The following is a 24,195-nucleotide window of genomic DNA, read 5'->3' on the forward strand; positions in this document are numbered from 1 at the left end:
ATGAGCAGAAAGCTGCCCAGAAGAGAATGACGATGCAACCTACTGCCTGCTGGTTTCCAGCAACAATTTTCAGCCCTGGTTCCAGGCCCTTCCTCTGGAAGGCTATTGCTGGATAGGAAAAAAAAAAAACCAAAAACAGTGTAACAGGTAATTAAAATGTTGCAATGCCTTCAGAGCTCTGAGCAGATTTTCCATACTGTCACTGACTTCAGAATTACCATCTGATTGGAGCTTGGCCAGTAGTAACCAGGGCACGACCTCAAAAAAGACAAAAAAAGGCTTATTTCTGGGAAGGACAAAAGATGGTGAGTTATCTTTCTTATACTTTTAAAACGATTACTGATGTTTAATTTTGGTTGGAAAGTACCACGAATTGTGTTATGGGATAGAGGTGGCTACTCTTCTCAGTGTAACCCCAGGTCCTTCTTCCAGCAAAGGCTGGCTCAAGATTTCATAGCTGCATCCGACGAGTTGTGCGGCTGTTCCCCATTGCAGCTCAGGACAGCGCAGGGCAGGAAAGGGCTCGGCCAGCTGCCAGCTCGTGCCACCCTCCCCTCCTTGTAGGAGAGGGTCTGTTCCAAGGCTGAGCCCACCAGGAGGACCCTCAGTGCTGCATGGCCACGGCTGCTGCACCAAGGGCCATGCTGGTGCAGCCAGGCTGCCTCTGCCGCAAGTCGTTTCAAACTAGCCTGAAATTCAGGTAATTCTTGCTGAGACTGTGCAGGGGCATAAGCAGGGGAGGACAAGGAGAAGGCTCTTACAGCAAGAATGCAGCAGGGGAGAGGTGATCCTGCCAGAAAGCCAAACCAAGCGGGGAAAGGGAAGAGCTGAGGACAGTGCGAACAGCAAACGCACGTGAGGTTTCTAGAGAAGCAGCAAATGCACGTGAGGTTTCTAGAAAACACATACAAACCCACAGAGAGCAACTCTGAACTGCAGCCTCGAGCACCAGGAGCCGAGGGGGCTCTCAAAAGAGGGATGCGACACAGGCAGGCTTCCCCGCGAGCGCAGGATCCCTCCAAACGCTAAATTAAATCATCACTGCCTCTAATGCAAAAACAAAGAAACAGTCACACTCTATTTCAAGACATGTGCGTGCCATGCACGCCAGCCAAAACATAAATCAAGTAAGGCAAGAAACACAAACCCTATCACCATCCCAACGGTAATGCCAGTCATGAATATAAACACCATGTGTTACTGGAAGCTGCACCACAGGCGCTGCACGGGAGACGGAGCGAAACCCCAGGCGCAGCGAGATTCATGACTTGCAAAAGCAGCAAAGTGCATCTGCCTGCATGCGAACTGAAGCCACAGTGTTGTACGGTGACAAATGGCACTGGACAAGGGAAGAGAAAGTTCATGTGGCAGAATTAAATAATCACTGGGCACCAAGTGGGTGCTCACTAATTTGCATTCCGGAGCAAAGGTGTAACGAGAAGGTCCTTTGCTGTGGACACGCTGTGCCCATGTCAATAACTTTACTGGGCTAATTGGCAAGGACAGTTACTCACAGTGTTGCTGTCACTTTGTAGCACCACCCACTGCTAGGGGTTTGCATATTATTGAGTGCTACTAGGAACAAGGAAGGAAAAAGAAGGATGGACTAACATGGATGCAACAAAACTTCCAGTTGAAAGGTTAGGGCCTGTAACATATGCTTGGGTTTTCCAGAGCAGTTTGTTAAACACACCTCTTCTCACACCTGGACTTTAACAGACAGCTCCCAGCCAGCAGTGGGAGCCCTGGAGTTACTGTCCAGCTTACACTCGAGTGATGTAAACATAGTGCTAAATTCAACTGCAAGGAACCAGAGGTGGCATGAGGATACACTCAGTTTGTTTCCTAGAAGGAAAATTTGGGGATTACCATGAGGCAGCGACACCCGTGCAAGGCAGCCTGCTCTCCCTGTGCACCCATCCTGAACACAGGAAGGATGCCAGTTCCCACAGTCACAAAGTGAGACTCTTGCCATGCATTTTTTCCCCCTGGAATTTAATAACAGCAACGACAAAGGAACAAACCAAACAAGAGGAGAACAAGTTTCCAGCAGTGGCTCACAGGAATCGTATGCGTGGGTACAGCAGCACGACCCCAAACCAGGACAGCAAAGCCCATCTGTGGAGGAAAGCTGGCCTGCAGAGATCACACCAGGCTGACTGGCCCAGTGGAGGCTGCCAGCTAGGCCCAGATTAACTCAGGTCCTTGCAGCACGTCAGCTTTGCTCTCTAGGGATGTACACGACAAGCTAATGTCTTGACCTTAGTCTTTGTAAAAAAAAAAAAAAAAAAAAAAAAAAAAAAAAAAAAGTGTTCTCCAGAGCAGCAAGACGCTAGACATAACTGAGGTTAAATTATTTCCTTTAACTGCATGGGAGAAAAAAAAATAAAAGTGAAAAGCTAAACTCCTAAACTTTCCTAAACTTATATGGTCATTTTGCAGAAGATCCGTTTACTTCTGGAAATCACCTATTGTTTTGAATGAGCTCCAGCACTTCGGTGACACATCGGCTGGCAGAGCTCCCCCTCGGGCAGCTGGACTCGGACGCACACAGTGATGCAGCCCCGGTTTAGGAGCAGTCGTGCTCTCACCTTGTTCTTCATAGCGAGAGACGGAAAGCCCCCTGTCCCTTTTCCCAAACAGCCCAAAATGAAAAGCAACAACATGTCCCATATTCAAAAGGAGGGGCACCCTGCAAGAGCATACCAACTGTAATTTGGTGACAACGTAAGAACTGACCTAAAAGCAGGAGACCAGATGGTTCCCGCAGCCGGGCATGACAATGTGCAGCCTGCCATCCACAGCACCGCTAACAAAAGCTGCCCTCCTTGCAGAGACACAGACCGCAGTACTCGACGTTTACTTGATTCCCCCGTGCTTGCTCTTACACAAGCGTTACGGAGGGAGGTCAGAACTGCCTGGGGGACACAGATGGAAGCAAACATACGCAGCAGAAACTCTCAGCATCTGAGAGTTCAGCTCTCCCTGCTTCAGTAATTCGCTTCTGGGAATGCCCAGGTGTGGGCCTGAAACCCTCCTGGCACTCCCAAAACCCGTGTGAAAAATGGTGCTGCGTTTTCCTCCATACCCAGTGCTCTTCATCTCGACGCTGGTGGTCTGTCTTTCACTATCAATACAAGAAACAAGAAGAATTTAAGATCGTGAGATAACCAACCCGAAGGGCAAGACTGCACTAATCGTAACAGGGAACACTTATTTTCTTATGACCTTGGTGGGTTTGCAGGGTACAAGCATTGAGCAGAAACCCCAAATACCAGAGCTGGCTTACAGCAAGGCAGCAACAGTACTTATTTTTTTATCTTAAATATGAAAAATGTGCTTCCCTCTCCCTCTAAACATCTTGAGTTAAAGGCTTTTCCTATTTCAGTGGGCTATCTTCAACCAATTTGATTCTTCACTGGAAACAGGAGTAATAAATAGCCTTTTGGAAAGAAAAACTATTTGAGGAAGGCAAAACAAATAAAGTAAGAAATTCAGTGGCTACTAGCCAAACTATACGTGTAGCACATTATAGGTATCTTTGAGATGAGTGGAAGGAATTTTATTACTCCATTTTTATTACTCTATCGTCAGAAGCCAAATTAGATGTCACTGTCTGCTAAACATAAAATAGAAATCCAAACAGTCTAAATGAGATTTGGGGTTATTAAGAAAGAGCAAATTCAGGCTTTTATCATGTATCTAAGAAGAAACTGATGGGAATATGAAAAAATTTTCCAGTCATTTAGGTCAGAGACAAAAAAAAAAAAAGGACATAAATGAGAAGGGTGCCAAATCTATTCCAGCTCAAAGGCAGTTTGGGAAGACAAAGTCTAAGACAGGCAGGGCGTTTTGCAGAAAGGTGTAAGGGAGCCCTACCTACTGCATAGCTTTGCTATCAAGGGCCAGTCTGTGCAGGTAGCCATGCTGAGAGCAGGATATATTAGCTCCGTTTCTGAGCTGCATTAACCATGACTCTGTGTCTTTGCTCCCAGTTGGGCCGGGCTCACCTTGGCCTGCCTGACCAGTGCACAGGACTTGTGGCATGTTTGCTCACCCAAACTGGAGCAGGTTCAACCCACACCAAAATAAACTTCAGATTCATTTGTTCTACAAGCCTGGAATTCCAAACAACATATAAACCGAAGTGGGTAAGTCATGGCAATTCCTAGTTTTCAAACTTCAAGTGTGATTTTGCTGTAAATGTTCTTGCAGTGACTCTTTTGGCTTTAGTGCAATCTTTGCTCAAAAGCTCACCAAAATCCAACAAGAATAAAGTCAGAGCTAACAGAACTCTCCAGCAAGGGGTTTATCTATTAGCACTATGGTTATAAGAGGCTGGAGTTATTCCTTTTTGCCTGGTTTTGGGAGGACTGCTGCAAAAGTCTCCGAAGCCATGAAAGCAATGCTATAGAAATGAGAAACAACACCAAACTTAAATATTAAATAAAGGATGACCTGTGCCAAAAATCACCTATCAGGGAAGGTAATGGACTTTCAAATTTTGGCATGGGCAGTTAACAGTTTCATGCTTCTATCTTGAAACATTGAGTGAAGCACAAGAGGAAGAGATTCAGTAAATGCCATCTAATCAAGTTGGAGATGCTTTCTGCTATATATTGTCCAGATCTTTGTCCCTTATGATGAAAAGAAAACATGCTTCTCGCTCCTATTCAAAGCACATTCAGGCTATATCATGGATAATTAATCAAACAACAGTACTGTTATGCTCCTGGAGTCATTCTGCATGCCGTGGTCATTTCAATCTAATCTTACCTCTTGCTCGCTCCCACCACTAGTACCCCCAGTGTCCTCTCCTTTTGTCATTTATTTACTTTTCAAGTTCTTTAAGTCAGGGTCTCTTTCAGTATACTAATTGCATTAGTATAGACATGTCATAACCTTGAAGTTCAACTATGCCTTTCCTAGAGTTACCTAGTTTTCCCAAAGGAAGAGACTAGGGCATATACAAATGAACCAAAATATGCAGAATGTTTCACAGAGAAGTTGAAAACGGACAAGTTCAGCACAGACAGATACCTACCACTCATGTTTAGGAACTTAACTATATTAATCATAGCAAGTGGCCACTTATGGTGACAATTCATCAGTGCAGAATAGGCGCCTGATTCTGACTGCCCCTTTTTGGAAAAGCCAAAAGGCTAGTTAATCCCCTGCCTTCTCATTTTTGTATTTATATTTAATCAAATGCTTCAGTTTTTAAAATTACACTGGTGAAACTGGAAGCAGAAACGGACCCACAGAATATAGAACAGAAGGAATATATGCCACAACTATCAAAGGCTCATTTTCTAAGGCATATTAATGCCATGTCAATAGAAATGAGCCTCAAAGTTAAGGCATCTTCTTTCATTATTCTGAATGGTGAAATAGCTGTCCAAATAAAATGGTATTGCTCATTAGTTGGGGGATCAACTTGCTCTTAGTTAGTAAAGTAACCTGACAATAACTATAATAATAGCATGCTTAATTTTCAATAGGAAGGGGAATTTGCCTTAATTTCAGAATGAAATGAGAAGGAAAAATTCCTGCAGGAAATTGAACTCATGCTCTCTAGGTATTGCACATTTCATTAATATTCCATTCATTAATAACCAGTAACTACAAGATACACAGAAGTCCCGAGCAAAGTTATCTCAGCTCTACAGGGGCTACAATTTAACTTGGAGGTTTTGGTTTCCTTTTTAGGGGCCTACCATAGAATCTCATCTGATCAATGACAACCGAAGTGATATATATCTGCATTTCTCTAGGAACACAGAAAACTCAGGCTGTCATGGAAAAATACTGTAACTATAATGAAATACTGTATAATCAATAACAGCAGTAAAACCATTTGCACTTAGAAAGCAGTATTGGTAAACTCACTGAGTATTTCTATGTAGAGATTATCTTATAACAGGGAATATTGCACTCCATGCATTTATACTATATTGTATGCATATAATTTTCTATTTAACCCTAACCACCTGATATTCGAAAAACTTGGCATAGATATTTAAATAGTGTTAAATCTACTTTATGGCGTTCAGATTATATACTGCAATATCAGAAAATCTTTGCACCACTTTTGTTTCCATTATGCTGGCTAAACTATCCAGCACCACAAATCTAACTTTGGACAGCCTATCACTCCACTTTTCGATCAGCTACTTAGCTGTCTCTGCCTGCAATTTCTTTTTTTATAAAATAAAATTGGCCAGGGCGTCTCTAGCTTCTCAGAGCAAGTAAGTCTTCAGGTAAAACAGCATTGGTAAATGGCTAAAGTGAGGAAATATTAAAAAGTATTTTGAATATGCAAAGAGAAAACAAACCTAGAGTGAGTGGCCCACTCGGTAGAAAAATAAAAAAACAAGCCATGGCACAAAAAGCATGACATACTGCATATTACAACTTGGTTAGAAAGCTTGGCACTAAATGTGTGTGTCAAACCTCAAACACCCTTAGGAGAAAGTTTGTGCAGAGAAAACAAACCTGAGTCCATTTACACAATGAGCAAGCACCCTACAAATCTTTTCACACACCATGGGCACTATGAATGCAAGGCTCTATTTTACAGAGGGAGCAGTGTGGCAAGTAAAGAAGATAGAAGGGGCTCCAAGCCATGTGGGAGAACTACGGCGCCGTAGGATCTGGTTCCTGGCCTCATCAACCCAGGGAACATGTGCACAAAATGGCCTGTAGATGCAGGGAGCGTGGCAAGGCAGGTCTGCTCACTGCAGATGTGTTTCTAACTTCTCACTGCATCTCCCCCGGTTTCTGCAATCAATGGTTTCTTCTCATAATGAAGAAAGCATATAATTTTATCTTGATTTCAAGAGAATTACTGTAATTGCCATCACTAGAATAATAGATCTGCATATAAAGAAATAGCTTTTTCTTGCATGCTCCATTGGAAAATTTCATTTCTGTGCTAATGCATTAAGATATTTCACTAAGCCATTTGCCTGCTCCTCTCAATGTTTGCAAAATATAGTCTCCAAATGAAACTCCTGCAAACAGTTGTTAGTTTGTCACTGCACTATTATCAATAAAAAGAGTCTGGCATGAATTTGTAAGGCAACTTAGAGATTAATGTATTTCAGACCATAAAAATAAAAGTTAGAATATTAGACCTTTCTACCTATGCAAAAACAGTCTAGCCCATTTCAGCTCACCTTGTAAGCCTCTACTGAAGCAGTAATTTTAGTTTGAAGATTAATTATAGAAAATGAAACAAAGTGCCTGGCATTTGAAAGGATGAGCTCAGCTCTGACAAGAGCAGGTGTCACAGCTTTAAAACACCGCTATGCATTCCTCTACTGTACACATAATAAAACTAAGTGCAACTTCAAGCAAGGAATGAAATTAGACCCACACTTGCTAGTGTGTTAGTGCCACAGTTGCCTTTTGCTAAGCTGCAGGAGACGGCATTACCTGCTGCAGGGGACGAGTGCCCATCTCTGGAATAACACAGCTGGCACTAAAACTGCAGCTAATGAGTCACAGGACAAACTGGCCAGGATGCTCTCTGGAGGGGATTCAGGGAGGGCAGGTTGATATACACTGGCAGAGCAGAAGTTGGAATAAACGGTCTTATGTGACACATAAAAGTGCAGCATGTAGGTCTTTGCTCAGCAATCTCTCACTTGCACTTGAAATTTGGTCTAAAGCCATCACAGCACTACAGGTCCTGTCCCAAGCATACATGCTGTCAGGTTTCTAAACAGATGCCTTGGATTAGAATAACTTGCTCTTTAAAACAGGAATACTCATGACCATATTAAAATGTTAACAAAGTGATGTATACCTACATATACATGTATAAAAATACATATATGCATTTATGCATATGTATATGCATATATACATCTGGAGGTCTAATTCAGTATGTCTGTGCCATCCCTCAGGGAGCTAGCTGTATCACTTGTAACTACTCTAATTACCAGCATGAACATGGCCCAAGGCTGCCAGGCAGTTCCAGAGGGATGGCAAGGGGAGAGGAAGGAAGCGGAGCACACAAAACAGGAACCGTAAAGCTCTTGGAACAAACTGGAATCTGCAAGCTGCACGCTAAGGCAAATAGCAGCTGTGCAGTTTAGTGTTTGTGTAGCTGCTTTTAATGCTCTTATAGTTCAGATATCAAGAGATGATTCGCTATTTTGAAGTACTAAGCCACTCTCCGGAAGCCTGAAAATGCTTAGCACAGCCAGGCTATTTCTTACAGACCACAAGAAAGTGGCAAAAGAGCTGGATCCTAAGAGCCAAGGCAAAGAAAGAAAGAAAAAAAAGCCTGAGCAGCCCACACAGCATCAAATGCTGGTAGGCTCTGTGCTAAACAGCAGATGATTCTTACTGAATAACTGCCCTAGATTTTACAGACAATACAGAGAACCAAAATAGAAAGCCATTTACATATTGATGTTAATAACTTTATTTATAGTGTCACAGCTAGAGCACAATAGCTGCAGCCATGGCTTAACTTGAAAGCCATTCACTGTGGAGGAGTCAGAGAGAGCCCGTTTTCCCAGGCCTTACGCAACTGAAAAAAAATGCTGCTGACAACAGCCAGTCAACAGCATCTTTACAAAAAGAACCAGAAAAAGTTAACAGCGGACTAATGTGAAAGCAAATGGTCCCCAGAATCGCAATGGCCTCTGCCTTTCCTTAGTACTTCATACATACCATGGTTATTCAAGGACTATGTATGCTAGAAAACCCAGCTGATTAATTTTCACTGCAGTTGATAGACACAACTGCAGTTTATATCAGTCTCATAGAATCTTACAGGAATACTTGACTAGTTATTTCTGTGCATTAACAAATCAGACAGAGCTCAAATAAGTCAGCATCTACAACAGAAGAGGATGCGAGTCCAGTATTTAAGCACATCTCTGCCAAATTTATGCTGCCTGCTACAGGACTCTAGCCTGTCTCTGCAAGGAGTCTTGCAGAGACTGGTCAGCTAAATACCGGAGGCATGTCACAAAAAAAACTGCATCTTTAAGGAACAGAAAAATATACACACATCCTTCATACTTACATCTTATACTTACATACTTACATCCTTTATTCTCTAGTATTCTGTAAATGCCAACTATGCAGAAAGGGGAAGAAAAGGCAAGCAAGGAAACTGTCTCTTAGGGCTGCTGCCTGAGAAGAAAACACAGCTTTGATCTTCCCTCTGCTTGAATCCAGCCCGAACTGGACAACAGGCTATTTTGGACTGGGAAAAGGGGTGCACTCAGGACCTCATGTTGCAGCTGCTCATGATGTATAAAATACTCAGATTAATGCGAGGCCGAGGCAGCAAGCGGCTTTCTCTGTGCTGCTGCTTATGCTCTGCGACATGGCCAGCGGGATCCCAGCTGCTGCTCCAGGGTTACATTCTTTTATACAAAAAGCAAAACAGAATTAACAAAAGAGCAGGAGGACACCTTATTTAGTTAGGACCTCTTCTAGACCCTAGGAGATGAGGACTTAAATGCCCTCTAGCACAGGCGAAAGCTGAATGTGGATAACCAGTGTCTTAAGTAAGTGGGTCTAGCCTCCATACGTCCAGGTGAGAAGACATGCATGCATCGTCAGCTGTGCCTCCTCACAGCTTACCTGCTTTTGTGTTGTACTTTCTGTCACCTCCAAAGTTAAGTGAATTAATTCGTTTCGCTGGTTGTTCATTTTAGTGAGGAAAAGAAATGAAGACGTCAGTCTGGCATGGCTGCCCAGCTGAAATTTAAAGCTCATTCCCTCTGCAGATGGAGCCTGCAATCCCCAGAAATGCCCAGCGCAGCGAGTGCGGTTTGCATGCTGCCTGCTTGTTAGTTCTGCATGATCCCTGTGCAGCGCAGCCAGAGCCTCCGTGGTCTCGTTATTGGGATGGGTTTGTCATGGGAGCCAAGAATTTCCAAGCTCTAATCAGCCTCTTTAGCTGGTCAAATTAAACAAATCACTGTCTGTCTCAACCTCTCTTTTCCCTGCCCTACCTTCCTCCTGTGCAGGTTCACTTGTAGCAGTGAATATTCAAACAAGGATTTGCAAGCTAAAAGGTGTTAAAAGTGCATGGAAGTGTTTGCCAGCAGCGCTCCTTTTGCAACTTATAATTGGACTTAGAATTTGGTAGTTATTTGTAATGCAATAATGCTGTATCTCATGCATCAATGGAAAAATTAAAAACAGCAAGATATGACAGATCAGACAAACACAGCTTTTCACAGTTTTACAGAGCAGATCACTAGGATGCTCTTCCCCTAGAAATGTTTTAGAAATAACCTAAAAAGACACACAAAAAAAGATATACATAAACCAGTGAATGTACACATTGAAGTGAAATACCATGGTCTAATAAATGATTACAAAGCTAGTGTTATTCAGGCATATGGGTGGTTCTTAACAAACAGAACTATCTATTTCATAGTGGGCGAGCCACCACCCTCCTATGCTGTTCTTAAACTCATATGTACCCTTCAAATCACTTATTTCATCCTTAAACGCTTCTTTAGTTTTATACATTTGTAGGATGCTCCAACACTATTTTTTCTCTTCTTTTCATTCTCTTGACACATCCAGAGAATATTCTATTTCCAATTTCCTCTTTCTGCTCTTTACAAGCTTCCAAGCAAAAGCAGCTTTAGCAAGTAACTCACATCTCCAATTTCAGACTTTGTGGGCTTTGCAAGAAACCTGCAATCGCTTCCAATTTCAATACCAAAAATTTATTCAGCTTGTAGTTGAAAATGACAATCAGTACCGTATCTTACAAATAGAATATCACTTTACTCACCACTTATATTCCCTCATGTAACGCGGTCTCAAAGCCAGACTGATTATCCTAAGCCGCAGCCTGCTGGCTGCTATGTTGCAGAAGGGAAGATTCTTACAGAAAGGCAAGGAAAGTGTTTTTTTCCTCATTTTTAATTAAAACAAAGTAGAGTTATTAACTCAAAAGGCCTCTTTTCCTCTTGGCTGGAAAGAAAAAGAATCTTATAATGGGGCTTACGGTAGTTTTGAATTTAATCCAGAACAAAAGGTTCCAAATGAAACAGAATAATTACACTTTCATAGATCAACATTTGGCTCCTGTTGAAGTCTGATCTATAGCTAGAATTGCTCAAGTTCCCCTGAGCAGAAGCCAAAGTTTCGTCCACTTTGTTCTGCAAATTGATTCTTATTAGCTCATTCTTTGGAAACAACCACTGCAGAAAGCAGCAGGGCACTGGTGTGCAAGCTCCCAGACAAGGGGCTCGTCAGCACAACTGCGCAGGCACGTAACCATCATCTGTGTAAAGAAAGCATGTCTGTTTTCTGTCCTCCTTTCCCCCCAGTTATTGCTAACAATCACTCTATTTGCTCTTTGCTTTCACAGGTTTTCTAGTCTTCCCCGTCCCTTATGCCTACCTCCTTGCTACACAAATATCCTATCAGCTCTTGGACGTACAGCTCATCTCCTCCATGTTGCAAAGATGTTATAAAGCATCTCTCCAACTTGCCACCACATTCAGCACTTACGGGTCTGCCTTGGAGATATGAGAAATTAAGTGGTTGTCAGAAGAACTAAGGTTGTCCTAGTAACGTCCTATTAGCAACACATTCCCCACGAAGAGTGCAAAATAGTGCCAGCGTATTATCAGATCGTGCACAGAATTCCTGTTAAAAGTTATAAAACACCCCAAAACAACAACAACAAAACCAAGCCAATGAAGTGACAGACCATGCACAGAATTCCTGTTAAAGTTATAAAACACCCCAAAACAACAACAACAAAACCAAGCCAATGAAGTGACGTGGTGGATCAACAGCCTATAGCATTTTGCTGCAGTCATTGCCTGTGGCCTCCTCACACATTCAGCCTCCCTCTTTACGTGGCTGCCAAGTTGTGCTTCTCTGCAACACAGCCCTAGGAAAGAAGGCTTTGCTGACAGACACACAGACCAAGCAGAGCTGGCACGTGTCCTTCTCCACAGTTTCTTAAAAATGTCTGTAAGCATTCAAGTCTTCGGAATTGACACGGTCCCATATAACCTTATTCCCATCATATAATTGCATGCTTTTACAATTGTAACAAAATGGGCCAAGGCAAATCTCAATTTTCTAAACAGAGCACATCCATCATTCCACAAGGCCAATGACCTGCCAGCAGTGTGTGCGCTGGAATTTTTTTAATCTTTTCTTCCCCCTTTCTTCTTTGATGCAGTCTTTTTGTTGCTTGTTGTAACACAAACACACTGTTAGAGATGAGAAAATCAACAGGAAAGACAGAGACACAGGATACCGGGCTTCCCAAGAGCTCCTCTTTACTAATTGGTTTCATCTCTTGCCTCTTCTTCATCATCTTTGCTGACTCAAAATTATATATAAACCAGTAAGAACACATGTACCCATTAGCAACAATTGTTGAGGGATATAAATATAGTTTAAGACTAGGGAAGTTAATTCATTCCCATCTAAAACTGTGCTGTTTTTTTACAGCTTCTGTAAAGACAGTGGCTTAAATAGTTCTGCACAGCTCAATGCATTATAGAATAAAAAGTTTAAATGATTTTTTGCATTTCAGTCATTATAGCCTAAGGAGGAAGCAAAAAGGTAGGATGATTTTAATAAGAATCTTTTCAAGTATTACATAAACTCAGTGTTCTAAAACCATTTTGCATGTTAATGACATGACAGAGTAATTGGTTAACTTTCAGCAAGTTCTTAGAAAAGTAAAGTTGTACTCAGAGATGACTCATTTTTTTCCCCACAAAGTTACTCCAGAATAGAGGATACTAGAGGTTGATTTGTTCAATAAACACCATTTGATACTTATCTGTTTTTACTATCAGGCCAATTAGCAGTGAGACCTTCCTTATTTGCAGATTTAATTTATTTCTAGCACTATTGAAAAAAAAAGGGGGAGGGGGGGAAGGGAGGGACTCCAAAAGAGCCAAAATACCGCTCTGTAAACTTCAGCAGGCATCTTCTTTATTCTCTCCAAATTACTATTCCTAGTGTTTCATCATTAAAACATCTAACGCTCTGCAATCCATCACCCTGTGAACTTCACAGACCCTTGTGTAAACTCCGAAGAGCAGGGTGTGAATTATACATCACGGGCCCTGCCTAATTGCTGCTGGCCCGCCGGGGTTGCAGATCTGCAGCCACCTGGCCCTTCTGGGATGTTCTCCTTATCACAGCATACATGTTGAAGTAAAGCAGGGTGCCTCGCAGCCCGTTATTTATCTGCTTTGTTCTTCGGAGGGTACAAGACACTCTCATTGCCCTGAGGACACCAGGAGTTCCCAGCAGGAACCAAGGTCACAGTATATTCCCAGTTCAAAGAGAAAAGACCTGTAGATGAACATTTAGAGAAGTTGCCATGCGTCTGTTCTTCCTAACGGGTGCTGTGCATATACTCAAAGAAGCAGACTGGAAAAAATATATACACCTGCCCTTTGGCTTAGAGTTTTTCAAGAATGAACCATGAAGAAACCCATATTGAAACAGGGAGTGCTTTGTGGCTGAGATATCCCCTTTAATATTAGGATCCAAGCTTACTGCATGGCTTTGAGGCCAAGCTCAGGTGCCACAACTACTGTAAAATAAACCAATTTCTTTATACGCATACTTTAGCTTGAATATCTTTTCCCCAAAGACACTGATTTTCCTCACAAAAACAACAATAGCTAGGATGATTCAGGTGATGTGGTAATTGAAGAGTAATTTATCTTCACCCAGGGGTGAAACATAGCTTGACATAAAAAAAAGTCAGTATTTCTGGAAAATTAAAAAGCTAAGATTCATTCCAGGCAGATACAAGTTAGATATCTAGGAGCTGCTTCTTGACAGGGAGACACAAGAGTTCCTGAAAAAGTAAAATTCACTGTGGTCATCATTGCAGGGAAAAGGCACAGGAAGGTTGTTCATTTTTCTCCTTCCCACTCTTCTCAGCCTACAGCCTAAGTCAGGACTCATGACAATTACTTGCACTAAATCCATGCAAAATGCACAGACTCCCCCTGCACACCTGCAGAAATTGCTTTCTGCTGCGCATCAGCGCAGACCTTCAACAACCAAACCAGCCAGAGGTCTTGCTAGGACACAATGCAAAGAAATAGCCTGCCTAAATACGAACATATTTAGGAAATAAAGGAGTACAGGAGGAAAATGAAGCTCCCTGATCAGCAGGAAGAGCACTGGCACTAAGCAAGAGATGCATAAAACTGGCTTTTCAGCTTCCTCCTTAATACAAATCTTCCTCATCTCCTAACACAAACCATCATTTTTTATTCCCTCCTAGTAAAGAAAAGAAGGCAAGGAAGGGGGTGGATCATGGAGGAAATATTTAAAGCAGTTAGTTGAGCCACCCTTCCCCAGTGACAAGGCTTTCCATACAAATTCAAGCTACATAAACTTGGGCTAAGACAACAGATTAGTCTTGGAATCTTTGAAAACATCCAGGAAAGAGCCATCATACATTTATGTATACTATTCCACAGTTTTATTTATAAAAAAGGATAAAATTAAGCTGGTTCCTGCTTAGTTTCAATGACCTCTCATGAAAACAAAACCCAGACCAGCCTATTGGCAGAAGGACACAAGACAGCATCCCCCCTGTATGACCTGTGCTGCACAGATGATGATGATGATGGACTCTGAACTCCTTCAGCATGCCAAAAGGCAAGGAACAATTTGCAAGCCGGAACCAAGCAGTTCCAAGCCTATATTCACCAACAAGAATATACCATTAGCAGCATGTGGATTTGGCAAGCTGTGGCACTGACGTGCCAGGTACAACTTTGTCCTGGGAGCTCCCCTGCTAGCTGCAATGAGAGCCCAGCTTTGCATCTTGCATTGGCAACTCCTTTAACCCCAAGAAATACCAAAACTGGATGTCCTGGGTGCAGGGGCAAAGGAAGAAGGAGGGAAATAAATGGTTGCTTACTTGAAACACTGACAAACCACAACACGCAGCTGCACTGCATCTTGCAATCTAGGAATTTAACACACTTCATAAACAACTAATTAAGCATCACAGTATCTATAAGGCAGGGAGAGGTTAAGTCAGCACGGCTGGTCTTAATATCCTAACACTCAGAAAAAGGGCAGCAACTTGCTGTACATGTGGTGTCAAAGAGTCACATTTAAAGGGAGAAATTTTGGTGCTAGAGCTAAATTACATCAGAAAACTAGTTAAACATGTTTTTCACTTGCAAAGCTGAGAGCAAATAGATCCTACTGCTTTATTCCTACAAATGGTTTACTTCAAGTTGCCAAGATGTTTAAAAAACTATGAGATCAGGTTAATACTGTTCAGTCTATGATTCATGAGAATTATGCGAGGTACAGAAAAGAGGAAACTGTCACTTTCACTGTGCTTGGATGCTGGCCCTAAAATAAGCTTGAAACAGTTCATCAAAGGAATTTAGATGACAAAGCCAACTTTATCCCTTCACCAGGACTTCAAACATCCTTTTATAGTGCTGAGATTACTATATTTGGCCAAACCTAGATAACATTAAAGCCATTATCACTGCAGTGGGATATAAATAGCAGTGGTAATGTAAAGCATTTCACATTTCACATTTCACCTAGGAAGCATTTTAGATAAACAGTACAATCTATGTGTATTTTAGGGTTTGTCTATCAGGCATAATCTCATTCATGATAAAGGCTGCTGATTTAGTTACATAATTCACCTTGTTGTTTACCCAAAATGACTTGCATGGTCTTGGGAACTCCTTTCCTGATGGCATTTGACAATAGACTTTATATTTAAAACACACATGTGGGAAAGGTCAAGTCATGCTCTAAGATTCTGCTTCAGTCAAAGTTAATTCTCAGTCAATAAATCAGGGAGAGAAGAGGTTTCTTTCCGTGTTCAAGGGTTCTGCTCATCACATCTGAACAGAGTGCATTAACCCCAGACCTCTTCATCTTAGCTTCACCATCACTCCAAATTCTTTAGAAGAACATAATCTTAAAATAAATTTCACTGTGAAAAAAAGACAGGAAATTATATTTTCGTTGTGGATAATTCAGTCTCTGAACTTTATTTTCCATAACAATAAGCAGGAGATTACGAACTCATTCCCAGGAAGTCCTGATAAGGTTCAAAAAATTGTTCTAACCACTCAGGTTAGAGAGACCGCTTTGCTTTTGCATAAAAGCCCCGTTTTTTTTCCACACACCCATACACCCATCCTCTAAAAGTAGTGCAGTGCAGTTAGCAGTATCATGCCACAACTGCCCCTTATTAAAGGATCATGGCATCAGGTCTGTAAAGATAGAGCTAGTACTAGCAGTTGAAGATCTTTTCTGCATTTTTAATTGCAACTCAAAACTCAAGAATATCATGGCATAACTGGCCATTTAAGGACTTCTGAGTTTAAAAGAGAAGAAAACTCACAATACCTTCAACAATAATTTTATAATAACATAGTCTGCTGTTGGAGTAGTTTAGGGTTTTTTTTTCTTTATTCCTTTTTTTTTTTAATTAAAATCAGAGGTATCCCGAAAGCCCAGACCCAATCATCCCTGAAAATTAAAATATTTAATCTTGTCTGGAACAGGATCTACTGAAACACTCCTCTTCCACAAAACGTCTAAACAAGCCATGTGAGCCAGCTCTGCTCCTCGGCCTCCAGAGGTCACAGGGCCAAAGTTAAATTTGGCTGGACTGAAACCTCCAGTGTCAGCAAGGTTCATAACGTCCATCCTGCTGGTGAGATCTGTGAGTAACCTCACTCCCAGGACTCGGGAGACACCAAGCCCTTGGAGACAAGGTACCATGACAGCAGCCTGACACATGTAAAATAGCAGTGACTGAAAATCCTCATCCATTATCCTTGGATTTGCAAATCTGCTCGGGTTAACTGGGCTGGGAGAGCAGGTGAAGGGGCTCGTTGCAGCCGGCAAGGGGAAGCCGGCACCTCTGTGCACACACAGCCCTTCCCGCTGCCGTGCGCGGCGAAGGAAACGCTCCCGCTCATAAATCACCAACAGGAAGCCACATTCAATGGCTGGGCACAGCACCCTCGCACTGGCTTAACATGCTCCTCAATTGCCTTGACACAATAACCTTTGGCTCATAAAAAACTTAGATCTTATGACATTTTTGAATAGGGGGAAAAAAAAAGAACAAAATTGCTTGGAGCACTCTAATCTCAGAAGCTTTCCCATGAGTGATTCCCGACGAAAGGTAAAGAGCCTGCTTGCTTACATTCAACAAAGTCATTAATCCACATCATGGGGACACTACCCCCCTCCACCGGCGTGCTTCCAGGTGCACATAAATTCTTTAAAATCATGTGCAGTAATTCCCACTCCCAGTGGGTTTCAGTGCACCCAGGCAAACGAAGAGGCTCCATGCTGAACTCCTAGTGTGAAATGAGTCATTTGTTCCAAATCCCATTTCCTTTTCGAGTGTTCATACTTAGTTATTCATTTCCCTAAACTATATGGAGATGTTCCGAAGTTACTTTCGCTTTACCCTCAGTACGTATGTGTAACGGCTACAAAAAGCTCTAATGTGGAAAGGAGAAAGAAAGACACAAAGAAAGAAGCAAAGAAGGAAAGAAAAGAATATATGCATAGATATATACATATGCTGAATAACACAGACAACCAACTTGGTGAAATGTCAAGTCCATGTGTATATTTAAGTCTTCTTGAGATGTTAAAGCATGTATTCAAGGGATCTGCCAGTCAGGCTACAATTAACAAGTTTTAATTCCCCTTTTTCTAAGGGGCTTTGTGTTTATTGAGAACTCTACATCTACACATTACAATCAATCACTGTCAGCTAACACTTAATTAATCATGTCATAACCTCCACATGTTTCAGAGTTTGCAGAAATGGTATACAAAACAGGCTAGCATATTTTGAAAGCAAAGCCTCTTTTCCAAACTACAGTCCAAGGGGTAAATTCCTCCACCTTTTCACCTTACTTTACTCAGTGAGCAACCATCAGATCCCTAGATACAGGTCCTCCATGCCTTCTAACCCTTATATAGTATTTAATTCCTGTTTCTCATCTGCTGAGTGGAGTGATTGCCAGCCTTTTCCCTGATCTCACTGGGCTTGATTTAAGACTTAGCAGTCATGGACAGCGAAGTCCATACCTTGAGGAAAATCCAATTTAAGCTGCTTCCCCTTGCGAGATCTGCTGTAATCCCAGTCTCCATTCTCATTGTAGACTTGCAGGTATCTGCAAGGGCTCAATCCTAATTACTCATCACCCTGATGTAGAGAGTGAAAATTATTTTTAGGCTCCAGAAGGTTATCTATTATAGTATTATAATATGAGCAAATACTCATATTATTCAAATGCTCATAGTATTCAATGAATAGGCAAGATATGAAAATTATATGTTTGCAAGCTTCCCCTTAGTCATCCATTATATTCAAAAAAGCTGACTGCTGCATAAAAAGAATCCTCATTTATGTATACATGCTCCACCTTTCATTTTACCTGCTATCCAAAACTGAAAAGCATAACAAATACTTTTTTAAAAAATATATCTTCTGGTATCCCCATGTCTCTTTAACAGGCATCAGCTTCAGGTTACTTTTCCACATTATAATCATAACCTCAGCTCCCTCTCTCCCTTTAAATGTATTCATTTTTTAGCTTAGGTAATTGTTTATTATTATTGTCTATATCACTATACCAGTCATATAGTCAAAACTTTGCTTTCAAAAGAGCATCATCCTGCAGAGACAATCACCTTTACTAAGATTCGACTGTACTGCACATCTTTGAAGTCTGCAAATAACGGAATATGGGATCCAGTGTGAAAGAACATAATATTATACTGATTAGTCTCATGTCATTTCCAACCACTTGCATTCTATCCAAAAGTCAAGTTGACTTTTGGATACCAGAGAAAAGTAATTCCTCTATTAGGAGAATTCACAAACACTATCTATCATGAAAGATTTACAAACCTTTCTTGAGTAGGCTAAGTACCTTTCAGAAAGAAAAAGATATAAAGACAGAAAACATCTATTCTACTATTGTGCGTACCCTGCTGAGGGCACCACGTAAGAGCTCTTCTCAACTGCCAGAACAGTCACCTTCATCACCTTATGTATATATACCACCTTTATTTTATACCACAGAATGGTCACAGTCTTTTATATCTGATGTTTTTGTCTTCCATATGATTAGTGACTCTTTATCAGTTACCAGACTACTCAGTCAAAAGCAAAACGACAGAGGGCTGATCTGAAGTCCATCCAAGGCCGCAAACAGGCTGGCCTTGCTTTCAGTGAATTAGGTGTCAGACTCTACGTTCAAGAGTGAGCACTCTCCTTGCACTTTCCTGCTTGTACACCTCCCCTCCACCCTCAAAGCTAAGGAAATGTCAGCTTGTCACAGTCTTTAAGTGCTTCAGAAATATAAGTGAATTTAAGGGAATTTCCTTTAGCATCTAATGGAGCTTATGTGGCACACAGTATATTAGAGATGTAACAAATCCACTTCTTCAAATTCTACCTGTTGTGCACCAAGTAGCTGAAAACATAACTCACTGGCTTACTCATGCTATGTGAAGAGAGAAAAGCAAGGAATTTACAGGAAAGCATCTTGTGTGACATGGATGAGGAGGAGGGAAACGAGGGAAGCTTGATCTCCCTAGTCCCTCTGTCTCAGCAGAAGTATTTATAGATTCGCATATTCTAGAGCTGTTAAACAGTGTCAGCTCCTGGCTTAACAGAGATAGAAGATCGTAAAGGGGTCAGTTTCTGCAGCAGAGGTAAATGGTGTGGATATCAACTTAAACTTTCCTTTGTAATAGCAGCATATAAAGATATCAAGCTACTGAAGCACTACTTTTTCCCTTTCACAGACAATCTTTAATTCACTTTATCAAAGGAGAGCTTGTAACTCTCAAAGAATAACTAAACCTAAACCTATCGCCTTCCCCAAATTAAACCCAACTATGTGGGGATCAGAAAAGAAAAAGAAAAGAAAAAAGAAAAAGAAAAAAAAAGGAAAACAGCAAAGGAAAAAGTCATGGCAATCCTCCTCCTCCTGTCCTACAAACGAGCTTTCAAAAGTCAGCTGGTGACACTCAAGATTTCACTCTTATTGTAGATCATGTGTTGCTGCCATCTTCCTCCTTTGGTGTCAAGTGCCAAGGGTTGGGAAGGTGCTTCCTCCCGGCAGCTGGGAGGCCGGCTGTTGTTCTTACCTGACATTGTCGTGCTTCTGGATGTAGATCTTATGAAACATCATATCTTCCTGCTTGGCATTAATGTCAGCTTTCATCTCCATGGCAACATGGCGAGGCAGTACGGAGAGCAGGAGCCGCTCCTGTGGAGTCAGACAGATGAGGCAATTAAAACACCTGCTGCCGGCTTAACAAGCACGCCCGGCTCGTGCCAAGGACCGAGCGGCCACCGTGGCCTGGGTGACTGATGAATGCCACCAAGAGAAATGGTCGCCATAAACCCAGCAGCTGGTTCCCCTGTGAAAGCACCTGGGGTGCTGCCTCCATCCCCAAATAACAATTTGACTATTTCAGAAGGAAAACGATTATTTTTCACCCTAGTTACACTGGGCTTGTGATTCATATCTGCTAATTCTTGCCAATGAAGATGCCATGCAACCCGAAAAGTGCATATTCACATTCCTGAAAAGACTCTGCTAAATCTCACCTTACGGTCTCCCCTTGCACACAGTGTCTCCACCATGAACAGGAATTCTCCTTCACACAACACCCCAAGACCAATACCCAGACATGCTTTCAGCACCATTTAAATTCCTTCCTTTCCCATCTAACTATCTAAGCAAATTCCTCCAGCAGGCAGCGGTTTTCAGCAGCTGAAATGTCAATAGGAACATCCCAATAAAACCACCATGAAAATTTAGCCCAACTATACAATGCAGTATTGTACTTCTATACTTAAAACGGCTGTAAGGGCCCAACTGCATAAAACCCTGCAAGGCCACCCACTCACCTACAAGAGTATTTCCAATACCCACCTTCTGTCATCAACAATTCACAGCTCTCCACTCTCACTTGGAACAACTAAATTGCACCTTTATTTACCGATAATAGCTTTAGTGTGTCTTTCATAACATTATTTTGTAAGCTGCTCTGCATATAGTTTTGGATGCTGGGCAAAAATTAATAGCATGACAAAATGATGACTTTCTGGTAATTTTCCTAAAAACTCGCACAAAAGCTTGTGCTCTTTATTATTCTAAATTTGGTAGTAATTTAATGCAAAAGCTAAAGAATTTAAATCTGCAGGTAATATGCACCCTAGGGATACATAGATTTATTTCAGGAATTACACCTGACAAGTTGTACCCAGATCCTTCATTCCCTTTATTTTACTCCCACCCACACCCTCCTCAATTCAAACAAAGTTTTTGCCACAGTTGGAGGTGGTTGGAAGTATCTCTTTTTGGAGCAGCCCAAGTGTAACCCAACCTGCAGGCTGAAAACAGGGCTCTGGAAGTGGTTTCTATGTGTCACTGTCATCTTTATCATCTTCCTTCCCCTGCAGTGACCAGAGGAAAGAGAAGGGCCTTCCTTCCTCACGACACAAACACAATATGGCATAAACCAAGGTCCCCAACCTTATCTAACAGCTCATTAATTCTCAACAAGGCAGGGAACACTAGGGCTCGGAGTGGCATCCTGACTCAGAGGGGTCAGCAGTCTCCTGCTAATTACATCACCACATCTTGTGCCCGGACTTCAATTATAAACACATTTCTGGCTTCTAATTCCTATTTTTGATGTATTGTTGCCCATTTGTTTCTTCCTCTAAGGAGCTGCAGAAACTTAGGGGAAAACAGAAGAAAATGAACTCATTGAAAATGTGCTCAGCATACACTGAGACTTTTTATATTCTGCAGCACTGTCCACTATTTACTTTTTTTCTTCCAACTTGCGCCTTAGAGAGACTGATGTCCCTGAAGAAGTAGCAATAACACAGTAAAAGATGTGTTGGAGGGATTTGTAGCTCCTCAGGGCAAAAATGCAGCAGTCCTGACAAGACACATGTTTTTTAAAATCCTATCCATCCACTAGCACATGTGCTAGTGCTTACATACTCAAATTTTAAAAAGAATACAAATCATGCATGGGTTCTCAGGCTTCCATGGGGTACTAGCGTATTTCTGGAGCACAAAAGCACTTGTGGCTTTACCAGAGTAGGCAGTGTACACACTGCTCTCATTTGCATATTGTAATAGCATCCTCAGATGTGTGAAAGCTGCTATTTCTCCTGCGATTTTACACATCCTTTAAAATAACTCAGAGCTTAGTGGAAAGTTCAGGGGCACCCACAGGTTTGGAACATTTTCTGTGGGCAGATCAGAGTGGAAAGATGATTATTTTATTTGCTCACAAAATAGAGACACGTCCAGGGAAGTGAGATTCTCTTACTAATACTCCAGCAGACTCTCACATATATTTCTGGATAATTTTGGTTTATGAACCTCCACTCCTGCTCTTCCTGACATAATAGACATTTGCCAGATTAAAATCATCAATACTTTCAAGACATTTCTTCAAGAAATTCACCAATAGCCCTAAAATTTCAGCAAGCCTGGGAATAAGATACTTCATCAGGTGAAAAATATGCATGTAACATTAACATCCCTTCATGGAACATCTAATGAGGAAGCTGAGCTGTATTACAGACTTGGACTTGATCCTCACTCTGTTTTTTAAGAGCAACACAATCACTGAAAACAACCTCTGTATCTGCAGGAGATATTTGAAATAAATGCCTTAGTAGGGCACAAGCCATAACAAGAAAAACATAACAGGCAACCAAATACTCCTGTGTTTTACTTCAAATACAACACAGAAATTGGAGTCTCCACTAGAGTACAATTTTCATTTTGCTATAATGATCAGAAAGTACTGCAGCCCTCACTGTAAAATCACTTATTATGCAAAGCGAGGTGACTGGGACTGCTGTTTTACAAGTATAACAAGGCAGCAGTCTGACCTGATAAGAAAAGAAAGAGCAAATTCATATAAAATTCTCGCTTTTAAATAAGATGCAGCTATAAATCCACTGAATTATACATTAAACAAATGCATACCTATATGCACAACTCTCTAGCATAGGCACAGATGAAAGATTACAATGTAGATCTACTCTGTTTGCATATGGGCATGTAGATATCTGTATATGTGGGTGTATATATAAAATATATTTCCTTACAACGACTCCTTACTAGATAAGAATTTTAACCATTAATGCCTTATTCTCCCAAGATGACCTCAAAGCACTAAAAAATATCCAGTATCTTACAATGAGCTGTTTGACCTCAGGTTTAATAGCACTTATTTTACACCCTGAGTTAAATGATGCAGAGATGAAAAAGAGAGAATGACTTTTCCTAGACAAAAGATAAGCTCTGCAAGAAATGAAACAACCTAGTCCTTATCACCAATCCTTTAACCAAATCTCCTGCAAATTGCTCATTGCAATTGTTTTGAACACCTATTTTTTCATCCAACAGTATTTTATTTTGGGAGAGCAACAGTAATTGCTGTTATGACTCTGTTCTAGGTTATCTCCAATAATGAAATCCCTCAAAGTCTTTATTCTGGATTTCCACTTACTTTCTTGCTGATTTTGGTGCTAGCAGAAGTTTAATAAGGGAAAATATACACTTGACTGAGATAATCTGCCTGCCTTTAACTGAGAACAGCACACGGGAGCACTGTCAGATCTCCAAGAACAGGCAAACATTGATAGTGGTTCTGGGCTGTACAGTTCTTCCATCTATGCCTATTTGGAAACTGTCTCTCCCAGATGCAAGCAGAGCTCCTATTATTAGTGTCTGCTGTCACCTCAAGATTATCTCAATGCATTATGCATAGGGATGCATCTTAAGTGAACCTGGAAATCAATGTCATTGAAGGCTGCAGCAGCAAACAATCTTGTTAGGAGGCCCCAGCTGCCAGGATCCCACAGGCACTGTGGGAAATTCTGTAGGGTCTTTTCAGTGACGGGCTTTGACCCATATTTTTCTAATGTCCTGGCTTTCTCCTGTATGGTGTAGTACTAGCTGGGGAGAGGAAAAAGGCATAAAGCTGTGGTACTGTCAAAGCTTTTTTATGAGATGTTTTTGACATAGAAACTCCTAAACACAGCATAACACAAGCATTTGAGACATACTGAAAAAGGCAATTTCTCAGTAGGAAAGACAGTGCTGCAATCAATAAGTAAAATGGGGCATT

The 24,195-nt window shown here is 41.4% G+C and overlaps 1 protein-coding gene across 1 annotated transcript in view; it reads right to left on the reverse strand.

Moving 5' to 3' along the window:
- The window catches only part of ADCY5 (adenylate cyclase 5), a 203,288-nt gene that overhangs the window by 59,573 nt on the left and 119,520 nt on the right, over nt 1-24,195 (reverse strand). The window contains exon 3 of the mRNA XM_010221202.2: nt 20,170-20,291. Coding sequence (XP_010219504.2) covers nt 20,170-20,291 — 122 coding nt within the window. The remainder of the gene's footprint in view (nt 1-20,169; nt 20,292-24,195) is intronic.

The sequence above is a fragment of the Tinamus guttatus genome, unplaced genomic scaffold (assembly GCF_059628265.1).
Source record: "Tinamus guttatus ecotype Peru unplaced genomic scaffold, ASM5962826v1 Tinamus_guttatus_pri_ptg000060l, whole genome shotgun sequence".
In the NCBI taxonomy this organism is placed as follows: Eukaryota; Metazoa; Chordata; class Aves; order Tinamiformes; family Tinamidae; genus Tinamus; species Tinamus guttatus.